At 46.5% G+C, this 17,655-nt stretch overlaps 1 protein-coding gene across 2 annotated transcripts; it reads left to right on the plus strand.

Moving 5' to 3' along the window:
* Window positions 1–5,760: 5,760 nt before the first annotated feature.
* On the plus strand, window positions 5,761–11,274 carry SRM (spermidine synthase). 2 transcript variants are annotated; one of them, XM_075839366.1, is made up of 8 exons: window positions 5,761–5,957; window positions 7,002–7,122; window positions 7,931–8,023; window positions 8,304–8,457; window positions 8,952–9,035; window positions 9,114–9,259; window positions 9,900–10,022; window positions 10,649–11,274. In XM_075839366.1, exons 1-8 carry the CDS (start codon window positions 5,824–5,826, stop codon window positions 10,664–10,666), a joined length of 873 nt encoding a protein of 290 aa, XP_075695481.1. In that variant the 5' UTR covers window positions 5,761–5,823; the 3' UTR covers window positions 10,667–11,274. The 2 variants fall into 2 exon arrangements, with proteins under 2 accessions (XP_075695481.1, XP_075695483.1); XM_075839368.1 differs by lacking the exon at window positions 5,761–5,957 and adding an exon at window positions 6,356–6,462.
* Window positions 11,275–17,655: the final 6,381 nt, after the last annotated feature.

A 17,655-nucleotide genomic window follows, 5' to 3' on the forward strand; every position in this document is an offset into this window, starting at 1 on the left:
CATACGAACTATAGACATTGTCATGCACCCTGTTGGCCAGCTGACTTACCGCCAAGGCGGTACGGCCCAGTGGGTCCACAGACCCTTCGTGACAATGTTCTTACAGCAATTATAACCCCACATGCTTCACCAATGTACTGTATGTCACCTAACATGATGATGATCTACTAACCATGATAAGCAGAATGCCAAAGCCTAGAACAGGGGGAATATATCCAGTTAGCGAGTTACAGGAACTAAAAAAATAAAAATAAATAAAGGAAAAACATCAGGTGTTACAATTACGATGGGCAAGGTCCCATAGCCAGAATCTGTAGAAAGTCCAAGAAGCAAAAATAAAAGTAGTAGTAATAATAATAATAATAAAAATTTGCTATTATATTGATCCTGCAGGCAACCTATGTGTTAAAGATAGTCTAACAAAAATAGCTGATTTCAGAGAAAAGCAGCTACAAGAACAAGAGGTTAACAAAGTCTCCTGGTGGAATAATACCCTCTTCTTTCTTAAAATCAAGTTAATTGGTTTAAGGGAATAGCAGGATGGCTGATGAGTATACTTCAAACTGTGTTCCAAATTATTTTGTTTTGCATACTTGGCTATATAGGCTTTCATTTGTTAATATGGCTAATGAACCGAAGTATAAGGTTGTGTAAAAAGACTGTTTTGTTGTTGTTTTTTATGTACCGTATCTATAAGGTTTAAATAATTAAAGTTATCTGTGTACAGTCAGGTTTTAGCTTTATAAATATAGCAGAAATATAGTTTCCTTACGGCATTTTGGCTCGCTGAAGCTTGTTAGTGCTAAAAGAAAAGGGTGAGGGCAGCAGCTGAATGCAGTATATGAGCATGTTAGAAGGAATGTAATATGCTGCTCGCTCTCTCTCTTGAAATATTTAACAAGCATGGTTTGTATAAATGATAGATTGCTAAGTTATCAGGTAATAAACTGAAAACTCCCCTTGTGTCTCCCTATAATATCTGTTACATAGTTACATAGTTAGTACGGCTGAAAAAAGACACGTCCATCAAGTTCAACCAAGGGATGGGAAAAAGGAAGGAAAAAAATTTCTACACATAGGAGCAAATACTTTTTTGTATCAATCCAATTACAAACTATATTTTCTAAACCTATAGTCCTTAATTTACCCATTAGGCGTCTATGAGGGACAGTGTCAAATGCCTTTGCAAAGTCCAAAAACACTATATCCACAGCGGCCCCTCTGTCTAGGCTTCTGCTCACCTCTTCATAAAAACAGATTAGGTTTGACAACTTCTGTCCTTAGTATTATAAGTGACAGCCAGCATGGTTTTACTATAACATTTTCCCCACGATGGATGTTAAGCTCACTGGTCTATAATTACCCGGGGAAGACCTAGAGCCCTTTTTGAAAATAGGCACCACATTTGCCCTGCGCCAGTCCCTTGGCACTATTCCAGTCACTAGAGATTCTCGGAATATTATGAAAAGGGGGACAGAAATAACTGAACTAAGCTCTTTAAGAATTCTAGGGTGTAATCCTTCTGGTCCCGGGGCCTTGTGCACATTTATTTTATTTAATTTAGCTTGGACCATATCTACATTCATCCAATTCAGTATATCAACTGATATATTAACAGCACTGGCACCGGCTACATCAGCTGCTCTTTCTTCTGTTGTATATACAGAGCTAAAGAACCCATTTAGTAACTCTGCCTTCTCTTGATCCCCTGTGACCAACTCCCCATTACCACTATCTAGGGGTCCTACATGTTCAGACCTTGGCTTTTTTGCATTTATATACTTGAAGAATTTTTTGGGATTTGTTTTACTATCCTTGGCCATCTGCCTTTCATTTTATATTTTTGCTAATTTTATTACATTTTAAGGGTATGTGCACACGATAGCAGGCTTTTACGTCTGAAATGACAGACTGTTTTCAGGAGAAAACAGCTGCCTCATTTCAGACGTAATTGCTCCTCCTCGCATTTTGCGAGGTTTCTCCGACAGCTGTAAATTTTGAGCTGTGCTTCATTGAGTTCAATGAAGAACGGCTCAAATTACGCCTGAAAGAAGTGTCCTGCACTTCTTTTGCCGAGGCTGTATTTTTACCGAGGACGTCTCCATCTGCGGCCCCCGGCTCAGTCATCCTTCTAATAATAAACACTTGGCCCCCCTAATATTTCTCCCCCCACTGACTTATAGTTGTCATAAATAACCAGCAAATGACAGGTTGTCTGCACAGTACGTCGGCAAACCCATTCAAATGAATGGGCAGATGTTTGCCGACGTATTGTAGCCTTATTTTCAGACGTAAAACGAGGTATAATACGCCTCATTTACGTCTGAAAATAGGTCGCGTGAACCCAGCCTTACAGATTTTATTAAGCTCTTTAAATTTTACAAAGGCTGCAGATGTACCCTCAGATTTGTATTTTTTAAATGCCCTTTTTTTTGTCATGTATTGCCCCTTTCACAGAAGGTGTAAGCCATGTGGGATTTAATTTTAGTCGTTTATACTTGTTACCTATAGGAATAAATTTTGCACTATAATTATCCAAAGTAGATTTGAAAATCTCCCATTAATCATTTGTCCCATTATTTGACATTAGTTCTTCCCAGTCTATATCCTGAATTGCAGCCCTCATCCTGGGGAAATTGGCTTTCTTAAAATTAAATGTTTTTGCCCTCCCAGCCTGTGTTTGTTTTTTACAGTATAGGTAAAATATAACTATATTATGATCACTGTTACCAAGGTTTTCACGAACATTGACATTCCCAACAAGATCTGCATTATTAGAAGTGACCAGATTCAACAGAGCTTCACCTCTAGTCGGGTCTTCCACAAACTGGCCCATAAAATTTTCCTGCAACAGGCTGAGGAAATTTCTCCCCTTTGCAGTTGAAGCCGAACCATGACACCAATTAATATCCCGGAAATTAAAATTGCTAGACTTCTGGCATTTGTGAACATACACTTTAACTTGCCTGTCAGTTTTTCACTTTTATTATCAGAAATGTGATTTGACATTAATTGGGCCTTTTTATTTACACTGATGTTTTGTAACAAAAGGATCTCCTTATCTTGTTTTTTAGTCCTCTCTCCACATTCTGTTTCTCCCCCCACCAATATAGTCTGACCCCTCTCTAACCTGGCTACCCCTTTTTTTTCTACATTGACCTCCCTCCTCAGCCCTAGTTTAAATACTCCGCCACCCCAGCTAGAATTCTCTCCCCCAGCACAGCGGACTCCCTTCCATTTAGGTGCAAATCATCTGCAGAATACAGTTTGTACCCCAATGAAAAGTCAGCCCAGTGCTCTAGGAACCCAAATCCTTCTCCTCTACACCAAGACTTCAGCCATGCATTTAACTCCCTGAGCTCCCGCTGTCTTTCCTGTGATGCGCATGGCACAGGCAGTATTCCTGAGAATACAACCTTGGAGGTCCTTCTCTTCATGTAGCCTAGTTCTTTAAAATTATTCTTAAGGCTCCTCCACCTACCATTTATTCTGTCGTTGGTACCGACATGGACCACGACAGCTGGATCATCACCAGCCCCTCGCAGCAATTTGTCCACCCGTTCCACCACATGCCGAACCCTGGCACCAGGGAGACAGCAAATTATTCGGTTGAGGTGGTCTTAGCGACAAATTATTCTATCCGTCTTCCTGATTATAGAATCCCCTACCACTATCAATTGCCTTGGCTTACCTGCATTACCATCCCGCCGACTACTAGCTGGGCTGTTAGGGAGATCAGTATCCACTAGGGCTGCCATTTCTGAGACTGACACCCTCGCATCATCACCCAACTTGGCAATTTTGCTTGGAATGTCAGAAACAGGATTGGCTTTCCTTTTCTTGGACCCCTTTTTACTGCCCCTAACTACATTAACCCAGCAACTTACCTGATCCTGCTCACCCATGTCTTCGCCCTCCAGTTCTAACCCACTAACTGCGTGCTCCATGAGCAGCATGCCACAGAGATATTCACCCTGGGACTCCGGCTCCAGTCGTGCATACGTATGGCAAACTCTGCACTGAAGAAAACCTCCAATCTTGTTTTACAAGCCCACCGAGCAGGCTCTACAGAGTACTGAGGCCTAATTTATACCACCTGGGACCAGCTAACCCCTCCCCCTAGTCAGCTGCTCAGCAGGAAGTAAGCTACAAAGAAAAAATGGTTTTAAATTGTCACTTTTGCAAACTTTTTAGCAAGCAAGCAATCAATTCATATATCACATACAATGGCCCCCCACTTTGTCACACACAACACAGTAAGTCAATACGGTTTTTGTAACTCCACTTGATATACAAACCACTTGTTTTACAAGCCCACAGAGCAGTTTTTTCTCTATCTTTCTGTCTCCGGATTGTTGCTAATATTTTGCTTTACACACGGAGGCAAACTATGTTTGGATGGTGCTTCCCCAGGGTGCAGCAAATTCCTCCTCTGATATTGTCATCCTTGCAATGAAAGAACTGTCCCTCCAAACACTCCACCACTTGTCTATTGCAATATGTTGATAATTTGCTTTTGTGTTGTATCTCTTTGACATATTTGCTTAGGAAACGGTCTTATTGTTGTAATTTTCCCATATAGGTTTACTGCTATGCAAGACCACCCAGTCCCACACAACCATCACTATGCCTATGTTTGTAGAGAAAGGAGGGGAAAGGGGGGATGTCAGACCCTTAATGTACAAACTTGCAAATGACAATGTCTTGTCTGATATGGAACATGGGCATGATTGTCACAGTTTAACGCAACTGGAAGCCCAAGGGTTACCAGGTGTCACTAATGTACCTGTAGCATCCATGGCCACGGGCCGTCGGGTCCACTCACCTCCTGACACCCGCAGCCATGGCTCTGTGAGCGCTGGTCCCCATCTCCTTTCCGGGAGATAACAGCGCTCACATCCGCTCTGGTCCCGTAGGGTGCGCGCGCACGCTCGTGCCTGCTCTTAAAGGGCCAGCACGCACACATGTAGGAAATCATCATCATCAACACACATGATTTCCTGGACTATAAGGCCCCAGCCCGTCTGATCCTTGCCTGAGCGTTGTTAGTATACCCCAAGTCTGTCTTGCATATGGTCCCTTAGTGTTTCCCGTTCCTGTATCCCGTGCTGTGTTCTTGTTCCTGTGCCTACTAGTTGGAGTCGTGTCTCCTGCACCTGTGTCATCCCCCACATCCTGTGTCTTCTGCCACGACCTGAGGGATGATATGGTGATTGTATGGCGGTAGTATCGGTGCTTGTAAAGTGGCAGCATGCTGTTGTGCCCGGCTGACAGCCATACCGGTCCTTGATCGTATGATTGGGTTTTTTCTATATTACAATATTATTTTCCTTCTTTTGTTTTTGAGTTGATTGACATATTCCACGGAGATGTAAGGGCCGTGTATTATATGTGGGCTGCTGGGGTCTGCGTGCCAGGGCTGCGTTTTAGTCCGGCCATGGCTCCCAGAATGGGCGTGTTCTAAGTTATGGGCGTGGCCACATTTTAAGGGTGACGTTTATGTATGAAAAAAAAAGAGCCTATATTCACCCCGACCTGTCAGAGGACATAAAGCACCGGCAACATTACATCCGGGGGGGGGGGGGGTCAGTGATCTTATCATCAGCCGCCCATCCTGCAGCCCGGATCCCACAACTCCGTCCCTGTGCCCGTAGTAAACATGGCGCCAGCAATGTGGGAGTTCACCTCTCCCTGGCACCACGTGGCGAGTCACCCTAACCCAATAGTGGCTAGGCCCCGCCCCTAAATGGCTCTCATTGGTCGCTGTCGGGCACGTTGTGCGCAGCAGGTTAGTGTGCGCTGTGCACAGCTCGGGGGGTCGTCATGGAGCTGCCGGTCCGGGATGGCTGGTTCCGGGAGACGTGCAGCCTGTGGCCGGGGCAGGCCATGTCCCTGCAGGTGGAGGAGGTGCTGCATCACCACAAGTCCGCCTTCCAGGAGATCCTGGTGTTCAAGAGGTGAGTGAGCCCTGTCACCCTGCGGAGCACCAGAGTCCTGTCTGTCCATGGGTCACGTGTTCTATACCCCCTCCCACGTCCACTCTGTAGTCAATACATTGTGAATGTCCTGTAGAGTAAACCATGATCCGCTCTCCAGCAAAGCTACAACTCCCAATGAGCAGAGCATGCTGGGAATCGTAGTTTTCCAACAGGGAGTGAGCCTTGAAAACGCTTATATATAGAGCAGTATAGACCCGTCCACCCCCATGAGAAATCGGTGGAATCATCCAGTGTCCCATACAGGAAGAGCGTGACATGGAAGTGGCTTCTGATTGGCTGCTGAAATTTTAAAGGGGAAGCCCACTTCTAATAAATCACGCCCCCCCATATCACAAGATGATCAGCTGCCACTCCTCTCACCAGGCTGTACTGCAGCTTCATGGGACATGCTGGGAGTTGTAGTTGGCGATCACTTTTCTATAGTCCTACATCTATCCACGGACCTGCCCGTCTGTTCTAGAAGGTTCTATAGTCCTTTCCCTTTGACCCTGCAGAAAGGCTTATAAACAATGACCAGTCTGTACTGACGCCAACAACATAGTATAGCAGAGCCGAGGTTGCTGCGTCCATTAGTTTCGTTGTTGTACTGTTCTTAATGCTGCTGATTGATCAGCGGCGCCTCCTCAGGTTCCTTTTATTTGGCGCAGCAGAGCTTGGATTATCCAGTCCTGTTGTCACACTACATCATGTTACAGCTGGAGGACAGGGCGTCCTCACCTTAGACGTCGTCGTATTCTGTCTCTAGTTTTATCTGTAAATGATCCCTCCTGAGCGCACAGGAGCTGTCACCCAGCTTTCCCCGGATTCTGAATAGTGACTTATTCCGGCGCTGCTTAGCAAGCTCTACGGTAGCAGAGGAAAGATCGTAGGTTTCCACCATGGTTTCCCTTTAAGAACATCTCGGTCATTCCCGTTATTTGCTGTGTCTAATTACCCAGAATGCTTTGTGCACATAGATGCAGCAGCGTCAGGGGGTCTAAATCTGTACATTGTGTCTTGCAGTAAAACGTACGGGAACGTGCTGGTGCTGGACGGGTTAATCCAGTGCACAGAGAGAGATGAGTTCTCCTACCAGGAAATGATCGCAAACCTCCCGCTGTGCAGCCACCCCAACCCCAAGAAGGTGAGTGCCCCTCCCCCACCGAGTGGAGTGCCCCCCCCCCCAGGAGAAGGCCGGAAATCCACTGTAAATCTGCACCAAAATCCACATGTAAGACACGCAGATTTGAGGCAGGAATATACACAACAAATCCTCCACGCGTGTGGGCACCTTAAAGCGTCTCTGTCACCACAGTATAAGTGCCCTGTCTCCTACATAAGGAGATCGGCGCTGTAATGTAGATAACAATGGTTTTTATTTAGAAAAACAATCAATTTTTACCACGTTAGGAGCGATTTTATGCTAATTAGTTTCTTAATGCCCAACTGGGCGTGTTTTTACTTTAGACCAACTGGGCGTTGTACAGAGGAGTGTATGACGTTGACCAATCAGTGACCAATCAGCGTCATCCACTCCTCTCCATTCATTACCTCAGCACATAGGGATCCTTTTAGATCCTTATGTGCTGTCTTATACTAACACATTAACAATACTGAAGTGTTTAGACAATGAATAGACATTCCACGGGATGTCTATTCACAATCTCTGCACTTCCTTAACGTTTCTGTGGTACTTACAGCAGAGGAAGCGTGATCTCGTGAGATTACGCTGTAAATGACAGGTTCAATGGTGGAGATCCAGAACGGAATGAGCGGGATCTGATTTACATCCGATAAATGATCCGCAGTATTCCGGTTCTGTGTGCACCCGGCCTAGAACCCGCTGCGCATCACCGCTCCAGCCCGACATACATGGAAGCGGGAGGTGAAGGGCCCTCCGTGTGTCTTTGCCACGAGATGTCTGCTGACTGAGCCGCGTTTTCTTCTCTCAGGTGCTCATCATCGGAGGGGGTGATGGCGGAGTCCTGCGGGAGGTGGTGAAGCATCCGTCCGTGGAGTCCGTGGTGCAGTGTGAGATTGATGAGGTGAGTGCAGGGGGCTCAGAACCACCATCGGGCCCCCCGACTTCCACCCTGTGATCCCCCCCCCCCCTCATATGGCCGCCATTACAGCTTCCACAGGGGTTGTCACCCAGCTTTTCTAGATTCCTGAACCATAAATCTGCTTAGTAATGTAGTGAGATGATAGCAGGGATGCGTCACGCCATAACTAGACAGACTTACCATCAGGATTCTGGAAAAGCTGGGTGAGCATCTCCAGTGGTAACAGCCGTTAGAATGACCGATCATGACGTTTCCCTTCCAGGAGGTCATTAATGTCTCCAAGCAGTATCTGCCCGGCATGGCTGTGGGCTACTCCAGTCCTAAACTTACTTTACACGTGGGCGACGGTTTCCAGTTCATGAAACAGAACCAAGACGCGTTTGATGTCATCATCACAGACTCCTCCGACCCTGTTGGTAAGATTGTGCTGTGACTAGTGCATGGCTGCAGCATGGGGAGTGAAGGTCTGAGAGGGTGGAGCATGACATTGAGAGCCTCTCCTTGCATGTGTCGTACCCGTAGCGTTGGAACTGTGAAAACTTCTGTGCTGATGGTTTCTTAATGGGGTATTCCATCTTATAAGGTGATTACTAAAACATGCCATTTATGATCGGTGCGGGTCCAACCAATCCTGAGAGTAAAGGGGCAGCAACACTGATTTAGCACTAATTTTCGTAGAGGTTGGACCGCCACCAATTATAAAGTGATGGCATATCCCACTGATCGCTTTTTAAGATGGGAATACCCCTTTAATATATCTTTATAGTGGTCACAGCTGATACAAAGCTCCAAACGCCCTGCATAGACAGATTATACGATTCTGCTGCCGCCGCCACCACCACTAGGGGGAGCTGATGAACTTCCTGTCTTACCACTGTGTTCAGTATATATTTCTGTTCTCTGCCCCCAGGTCCTGCGGAGTCACTCTTTAAGGAGTCTTACTACCAGCTGATGAAGACGGCGCTCAGGGAGGGCGGGATCCTCTGTTGTCAAGGTGAGAAGATCTTTCAGGTGTGATCCTCCCACCAGGGCCGGTTCCTCCATTAACCCCCTCCTCTCTGCTCCTGTTCAGGGGAATGTCAGTGGCTGCACCTGGCGCTTATTAAGGAGATGCACCAGTTCTGCAGGACTCTGTTCCCGGTGGTAGAATATGCCTACTGCACCATCCCCACCTACCCCAGCGGCCAGATCGGCTTCATGCTCTGCAGCAAAAACCCTGTGAGTCATTTTACTTTTGGTTTCTTTTCTTAAAGGGAACCTGTCACCAGTTTTGAGTCCTCCAAAACGGCAAACAGTGCGAGATACGGGAGTGGGAGGGCAGCGTAATCATGCAGGTTGCATAACCGAGAAATCAATGTTTATTTCCCCCGGCGCCGCGATCGCAAGTGCCACTGAGGCGACCCCATGATGTTCAAGTGCCCCTGGCTCCTCCTCAGAGAACGCTGCCAGATCCTCCCTTCTGAGTGACAGCTCTAGCGGTCTCCTGATTGGATGATGGAGCCGTCACTCAGAGCAGATCCGGGGGCATCAAATTGATTTCCTGCTCATGCAACTTACATGATCGGTACAGCAGGTATCGTTACGTCCCTCCCCTCCCTACATAGCGTCGTCAGCAGTTTTGAGGTCTCCATACTGCTGACAGGTTCCCTTTTTTAAAGAGACATTCCATCCCGTAGCCACAATGGCAATGCGTTGGATGCATCCGTAGATTTCCCCTCCAGGTATCGGGATGTGGGATGAAGTGACAACCGCTGCGTGTGCCACTTTGGGATTGTCACTTCCTCCGCTGACACGTGACCTGGAGTGGAGATTGAATGTTTCCTCTCGGCTTCTAGAACAATATTTTTACTTCTTGCAGAACACGGATTTCCGGGAGCCGGTCCGACCGCTGACTCAGGAGCAGGTGGATAAGCTCAACCTCCGATACTACAACTCCAACATTCACCGGGCAGCGTTTGTTCTCCCAGAGTTTACACGAAAAGTAAGATGGTTCATTCTGTATAGTATACGGCGCCATCTATTGGAGAAGATCGGAGTCTCCAACCACTTGCAAAACGACAACTCCCAGCGTGTCCTACCTCTGCGGCTGCTCTCTGGGAGATGTAGATTTGCCACAAGTTGGAGACCACTGTGAAGATGAGATAGAGGATGTGTTTATATGCAATAAACTGCCCACCAAAGTGCCAGTCAGGGGAGGTGGTAATATGGCGTCCGTTATATGGGAATGGCGCATCCCTCCGGAGGTCTTTGTAGACTTGTTTTCTATTTTAAATGAGTCTGATGGAAATACGAGCCCTTGGGGCATCTTACTGGCTCAGCACAAGCCCTCCACGTCCCGTACCCAGCGCTTATTGTATATAGTGATCTATATATAATTAATAGTGGGAACACACCCCTTAATATGTGTATTTATTGGGGTGTCCTGTAAGAAGTCTCCTCGTGGCACTTGTTAATCTGAGCTGTCCGCAGTATTACACTTATCCTCCATGTTCTGTTGAGGTCTGTTGTCCTCCGTTCTCTCTCCGATCTGATGAGTGTGTCTCGGGACTCGGCGGTCCAGAACCTGCGTCTCTTTTCTAACCCGCTTCTGTCTTTCTCCCCCATCAGGCGCTCAGTGATGTGTGAACAGTCGCAGATGTGACGTCTAACTCCTCAGCAGTCTCCGGCCTTTCAACCAGAGAACACAAGCCGCCCGCCGCCCTCCCATGTGATTAGGACGCAGGACCTGCCCACTCCTCCTGGGTCTATTCCAGTGCTGGCAACTGTGATCTGTACACGTCTCTGCCCCTTTAAGGCCTAGAATCCATGGGTACAGCGCGTTACGTCCTCCGCATGCATCTTCCTTCTCTGTTTTATCGACTCTGTTGACCCTTCCCGAAGCAAGACGCTGGGATTTCATTCACTTTACCGTACTGTCTGCCGCTGCAAGGGTTAATCGGAAGTTGCCATACTTTTATTGTTAACCCCCTCATTGCCAGCGTCATTATTATTATCATGTATGTTACATATATCTATTTAATACTGAGGCTCATCCGACCCACCAGCTGCTAGTCTCCACTCCTGATAATATGGGAAGAAACGTGGGTCATGGAATCTTCTCCCCTCCACCTGCAATGGTTCATTGGGTCAGTGGCTTGATGTTCAGGAATTTGGGGAGGGGGTAGGAGAGGTTTGCCTTCAGATGGAAAAATTGCAATCACTGGATGTAACCTGTCAGTAAACAGATCCCAACACGCCGGTCGCCCTCTTTATTGTCATCTCGTCTGGGTGGTTTGTGGCTCCCGTTACTAGTAGGAGGAATTAATAATACATTTTGGCTGCATCTATAACGTCCTCCGTGACTATTCCACATTGTGTGTTGTCTGCTGTGCTGGAAGACGGTCTACACTGAGAATAAGGTTGTCACAGCTCCACCCCCTAATGACCATATATAGTAATGTATGACTGTGTGGGGGGAGCTGATTCATGACAATGTATATGAAGTACTGGATGTCTCCACCTTAACCTGTTGCTGTGCCGATTCCATTGGGGTGCAGTCACATGGTCGTATCTTCCCTCCGCGCCTATCCCTATACGTTCAGCTGCTGGGATCTTGTTCTAATTTTGGAAGGAAGTAGGAAAAGTTTTCCCAGAGAATTGTCTGTTGTGGTCTGTTCTTAATTTGGACAAAAAATATGTGGTGGAAAGACGGGCAGGAAATAAGGCTGTCAATGCGCCCCCGGTGAACGGAATTTTTAAAGGATACGTTCACATTTATCGCCGCCTTCCCCGATGCAGCAGCATGTCGCTCGGCCTTCTTCGAAAAGTTTAGAAACCTGCTCCATCTGCATTAAGGGCTTATCCACACGTAGAAAATTTCGGCAGAAACTAGTACCGTGTTTCCCCGATAGTAAGACACCCCCGATTGTAAGACGTATCGGGGGTTTCAGGGGGGTCGGCTAATATAAGCCGTACCCCGAAAGTAAGACATGTCTTACTTTCGGGGAAACACGGGGGTATTGCCGCCTCCTGCCCACTTCCGCGCCGCCCCCCTCTCCATACGTCACCGCGCCGAAATACGGTAATGCAGGATAAAAGTTAAAGAAATTCATACTTACCTGGCCGTTGTCTTGGTAACGCGTCCCTCTCTTCACATCCAGCCCGACATCCCTGGATGACGCGGCAGTCCATGTGACCGCTGCAGCCTGTGATTGACCTGTGATTGGCTGCAGCGGTCACATGGCCTGAAACGTCATCCAGGGATGTCAGGCCGGATGTCGAGAGGGACGCGTCACCAAGGCAACGGCCGGGAGACCGGACTGGAGGAAGCAGGAAGTCCTTGGTAAGTATGAACGTCTTTTCTTTTTTTTCCAATATAAGACATACCCCGAAAGTAAGACATAGTGGGGCTTTTGGGGATAAAAAGAAAGTAAGACACTGTCTTACTTTCGGGGAAACACGGTAGAAATTCCGCTGCGGAAAAAATGCACCAATTCCTGCAGGTGAATTTCTGCTCGGAAACTTTACGCAGCATGTGGAGGAGATTTGTTAAATCTCACCCACTTTGCTGCTACTGTATTCTGCTGCGGGTTTTCCTGTCCGCAATTCTGGGCGGAACATACGCAGCAATTCCATTATGTGTGGACAAGCCCTAATATGTAGTTACATAGTTTGTACGGTTGAAAAAAGACACACGTCCATCAAGTTCAACCAAGGGATGGGAAAAGGGGATGAGAAAAATGTCTACACATAGGAGCTAATATGTTTTTGTTCTAGGAAATGATCTTTGCCTTTTTTGCAGCATCTCCTGTCCCTGCTGTGACGGCTCCTGCGGTGACTATTCCATAGATTCACAGTTCTCACAGTAAAGAAGACTTGTCGCCTCGGCAGGTTGAACCTTTTTTTCTCCAGACGGAGGGAGTGCCCCCTTTTTTTTTTTTTTTGAGGGGGTTTTACATGGAACAGGATTTCACCATATTTTTTGTATGCGCCATTCATATATTTATATAAGTTAATCATGTCCCCCCTTAGTCGTCTTTTTTCAAGGCTAAATAGGTTTAGTTCTCTTAATCTTTCCTCATAACTTAGATTCTCCATGCCCCTTATTAGCTTCGTTGCTCTTCTTTGTATTTTTCCTCCTTTCTATGAACTGGAGCCCAGAACTGAACTGCATATTCTAGATGAGGCCTCACTAATGCTTTGTAGAGTGCTAATATTACATCCCTGTCCCGCGAGTCCATGCCTCTTTTAATACACGACAATATCCTGCTGGCCTTTGAAGCAGCTGATTGACATTGTGCTGTTATTGAGTTTATGATTTACAAGTACACCCAGATCCTTCTCAACAAGTGACTCCCCCAGTGTAGCTCCCCCTAGGACATATGATGCTTGCAGGTTTTTCGTACCCAGATGCATAACTTTACATTTATCTACATTAAACTTCATTTGCCAAGTGGACGCCCAAACACTTAGTTTGTTTAAATCTGCCTGCAATTCACAAACATCTTCCATAGACTGAACTATATTACATAGCTTGGTGTCATCTGCAAAAATAGAAATAGTGCTATTAATCCCTTCCTCTATATCATTAATAAATAAGTTGAATAATAGGGGTCCCAGCACTGAACCCTGGGGTCACCACTTATAACCGGGGACCATTCAGAGTAGGAATCATTGACCACAACCCTCTGGATACGGTCCTTGAGCCAATTCTCAATCCAATTACAAACTATATTTTCTAAACCTATAGTCCTTAATTTACCCATTAGGCGTCTATGGGGGACAGTGTCAAATGCCTTTGCAAAGTCCAAAAACACTATATCCACAGCGGCCCCTCTGTCTAGACTTCTGCTCACCACTTCATAAAAACAGATCAGGTTAGTTTGACAACTTCTGTCCTTAGTAAAACCGTGCTGGCTGTCACTTATAATGCTATTTATTGTCACATAATCCTGTATATAGTCCCTCAATAGCCCCTCAAACATTTTCCCCACAATGGATGTTAAGCTTACTGGTCTATAATTACCCGGGGAAGACCTAGAGCCCTTTTTGAAAATAGGCACCACATTTGCCCTGCGCCAGTCCCTTGGCACTATACCAGTCACTAGAGAATCTCTGAATATTATGAAGAGGGGGACAGAAATAACTGAACTAAGCTCTTTAAGAATTCTAGGGTGTAACCCATCTGGTCCCGGAGCCTTGTGCACATTTATTTTATTTAATTTAGCTTGGACCATCTCTACATTCATCCAATTCAGTATATCAACTGATATATTAACAGCACTGGCACCGGCTACATCAGCTGCTCTTTCTTCTGTTGTATATACATAGCGGAAGAACTCATTTAGTAACTCTGCCTTCTCTTGATCCCCTGTGATCAACTCCCCATTACCATTATCTAGGGGTCCTACATGTTCAGACCTTGGCTTTTTTGCATTTCTATGCAAAAAAATAGAAGGTGGGGAGATGCAGCTGCAGATTCTTTCTCTGGGATGCTGCATGCTGTGAGAGGGGGGGAGGGGGAGACATTAGATTGTCTCCCAGTACTGTGCACAGCATTATGGGGTTTCTAGGCAGCAGGCCACCAAAATAAGGACAAATCACATCAGGACGATCCTGCTCACTTGGCATAGGAGGACCCATGCAAAGGGAAGATAGAACATATACTATACAGGTTATCGGACACTTGTGTGGCTCTGCTGCATCTAATATACAGCTACAGCTGTTGAAGAATATTGTTTGTTTTTTTTTTTTGGAACATTCGGTATATAACAAAAAAGGTTCATCTAGAAGCTGTCAATAGTTGGGGGAGGGGATATTACACCTCTTCTATATTGAGATACATTGGACCTGTGGGGGGTGTAAGGGGGCAGTTCTCCTGCAATGGCTGAGCTTTCTGAACTATCACACCTGTCATTTTGCAAAAGGTATTGGGTCACATTCAGTAAGACCGGCGTTTCATGCACCAGTTTAAAAAGTTAGCTAAAGAGACTTGTGCCAAATGAATAAATAAATTTGGTGCATTTTGGATTGTCTGAAGTCAGAAAATGAAATCTATGTGTACTAGGAGCAGGTGTAGATTGCCGCTAAAAATGTCCTAAAGGTGGAGACCACGCCCACATTTTCAACTTTTGGCGAGTGTGGCCCTGAGCTGATTTGTGAAAATGTATGCCAAAAACACTGATAAAAGTGGGCCGCTGCACTGGACAACGCAGTCAGAAGTTCTGCCCCACGTGCAGCTGGCACTAGCCTGGTATATATGGCGGGCACAGTTATATAATTCTTACCCTGTGTTTGAGGATTTTCATTGTCACGTCATGATTTTCACAATGCAGAGAACACACTGGACCCTCAGACACAGACTCCGGAATCATTACAGACCAATATATCAAATACAGAAGTCTCCGCTGCTGCGTATAGACAAGCCATCAATACTAAGACAATGGCCCCGGCCGGCAATGTGGAGTCCAAAACTACGTGATTACAGCAAATGTGGAATTTATCTCTGGTCTCCAAAAGTACTGACAAAAATCTGCAGGAAATCCTGGTGGTTTTACATTTTTAGCGAGATAAGTGTGGGAGTAAAATCTGGAGGGCTTGTAGTTACAACCTGCAGTACCACTTTTCACCAGTCTGCACCACGTTTTTTTCCCATTGACACCAATGCAACAGCACCCCCACTTCAGCTGACATTAAAGACTATACCATTGAAAACTTTTTTTTTTTTCAGTGTGATTGGTGCAACTTTCTGTTTACTTTTAATTAAAAATAGTTTATACTTTTTGAGATACAGCTGCTTTGTATACTGAATACAGAAAAGCGGTTTCTTGTGCTGAATGCTGTATCTGTCAGGTCAGCGGGACTGACGGGTTAGTGACAACAGGTCCTGCGTGTTGCTGACAGTTCATAACTTAGATGTGATTGATAACCGGTGTATACTGCGTGAAGGTGCCAAAAGTGCTTCAAGTACAACCTGCAACAGGGTCGTGGGTGTCCAAGGCTCATTAATGTGCATGGGGGTGAAGGCCGGCCTGTCTGGCCTGATCCCACAGAAGAGCTACTGTAATATAAATTGCTGAATAAGTTACTCCTGGCTATGATAGAAAGGTGTTAGAACATGCAGAGCATCGCAGCTTGCTGTATATGTAGCCGCAGAGCGGTCAGTCATCATGACGACCCCTGTACACTGCTGAATGTCCCTACAATGGTCACTTGAGATCATAGGACCATACCTCAACTTTCAAGCAGTCAAGAGGGACGACCGATGCAGAATTTTTCCCCTGTTAAGCCACGACTCTAACCACGCCCATACACACCCAGTTCAGCCCACACAGTATCATGCTCCCATAGTGCCTCCCTACAGTATTAATGCCCCCATATAACCCCACACAGTATGACGCCACAGCTGCCCCCCAAACAGTATAATGCCCCATAGTGCCTCCCACACATAATGCCCCCATAGCTGCCCCATACAGTATAATGCTCCCGCAGCAGGTGCCCACTACAATATAATGCCCCCTTAGCTGCCACCATACATTATAATGCCCCCATACAGTATAATGGCCCCTCAGCAGGTGTCCCCATACAGTATAATCCCCTATACAGTATAATGCCCTCTTAGCAGGTGCCCCTTACAATATAATGCCCACTTAGCTGTCCCACTACAGTATAATCCCCTTTAGCAAATGCCACCCAACAGTACAATCCCCTATAGGGCCTAAATAAAAATACCTATCCCCGTTCCCACGACGAGTGCCTGTCTGTGCCGAGTGGCTCACGGTCACTCCACACACTGAATGCTGGAGCAGGGAGCTGACGATTCCTTGCTCCAGCATATGGTTCATCTGTATCTGAGGACGCAGATACAGTTGAAACCCGGGGCTTGCCACTGAATCCAGAACAATTAGGAGGGATGCTAGGACAGGTCACATATTGACGTCAACAATACTAGATTTCAGCTGCAGGGGAAATGTGGGCATGAAGGGCTCCTGATGTTTACAAAAAAAATCTGATCTGCACAAAAATGTCTGTCTATCTTATATTTGTCTCATATTCTTCTCATATCTAATATCTATCTATCTGTGGCGTAACTACCGCCGTAGCGGCTGCTACGGGGCCCGCGGCATGAGGGGGCCCGTGTCGCCCGCCGGCACGGGCCCCCACCATGGCCGGAGGCTCCGCTAGCAGCCGCTATGGCTGCTACAGCGCGACGCCACTGAACACTACGGCAGAGCAGGGAGGTAGTCCCCTGAAGTTCTCCATCACAAACCTCGGAATTCCGGGGTCTGTGTCAGCAGCTCCGTAGAAATGACTTGCGCACCGGTCGCGCTTGTGCGCATGCGTGACCAGCGCTCCTTTCATTTGCAACATTCATTGGGGGCTGTATGGCGTTATCTACAGAGGGGGCTGTATGGCGTTATCTACAGAGGGGGCTGTATGGCGTTATCTACAGGGGGGACTCTGTATGGCATTCTCTACAGTGGGGGCTGTATGGCGTTATCTACAGGGGGGACTCTGTATGGCGTTATCTACAGAGGGGGCTGTATGGCGTTATCTACAGGGAGGGCTGTATGGTTTTATCTACAGGGGGGGCTGTATGGAGTTATCTACAGGGGGGGCTGTATGGCGTTATCTAC

This window comes from Rhinoderma darwinii, chromosome 10, assembly GCF_050947455.1.
Source record: "Rhinoderma darwinii isolate aRhiDar2 chromosome 10, aRhiDar2.hap1, whole genome shotgun sequence".
Taxonomy (NCBI): domain Eukaryota; kingdom Metazoa; phylum Chordata; class Amphibia; order Anura; family Rhinodermatidae; genus Rhinoderma; species Rhinoderma darwinii.

Bases quoted from the DNA above. Each gene is read 5' to 3' on its own strand.
- SRM (XM_075839366.1), top strand. From the start codon at position 5,824: ATGGAGCTGCCGGTCCGGGATGGCTGGTTCCGGGAGACGTGCAGCCTG. The intron at 7,123-7,930 runs GTGAGTGCCCCT...TTCTTCTCTCAG, and splicing joins GCCACCCCAACCCCAAGAAG to GTGCTCATCATCGGAGGGGG. The intron at 9,036-9,113 runs GTGAGAAGATCT...GCTCCTGTTCAG, and splicing joins CGGGATCCTCTGTTGTCAAG to GGGAATGTCAGTGGCTGCAC.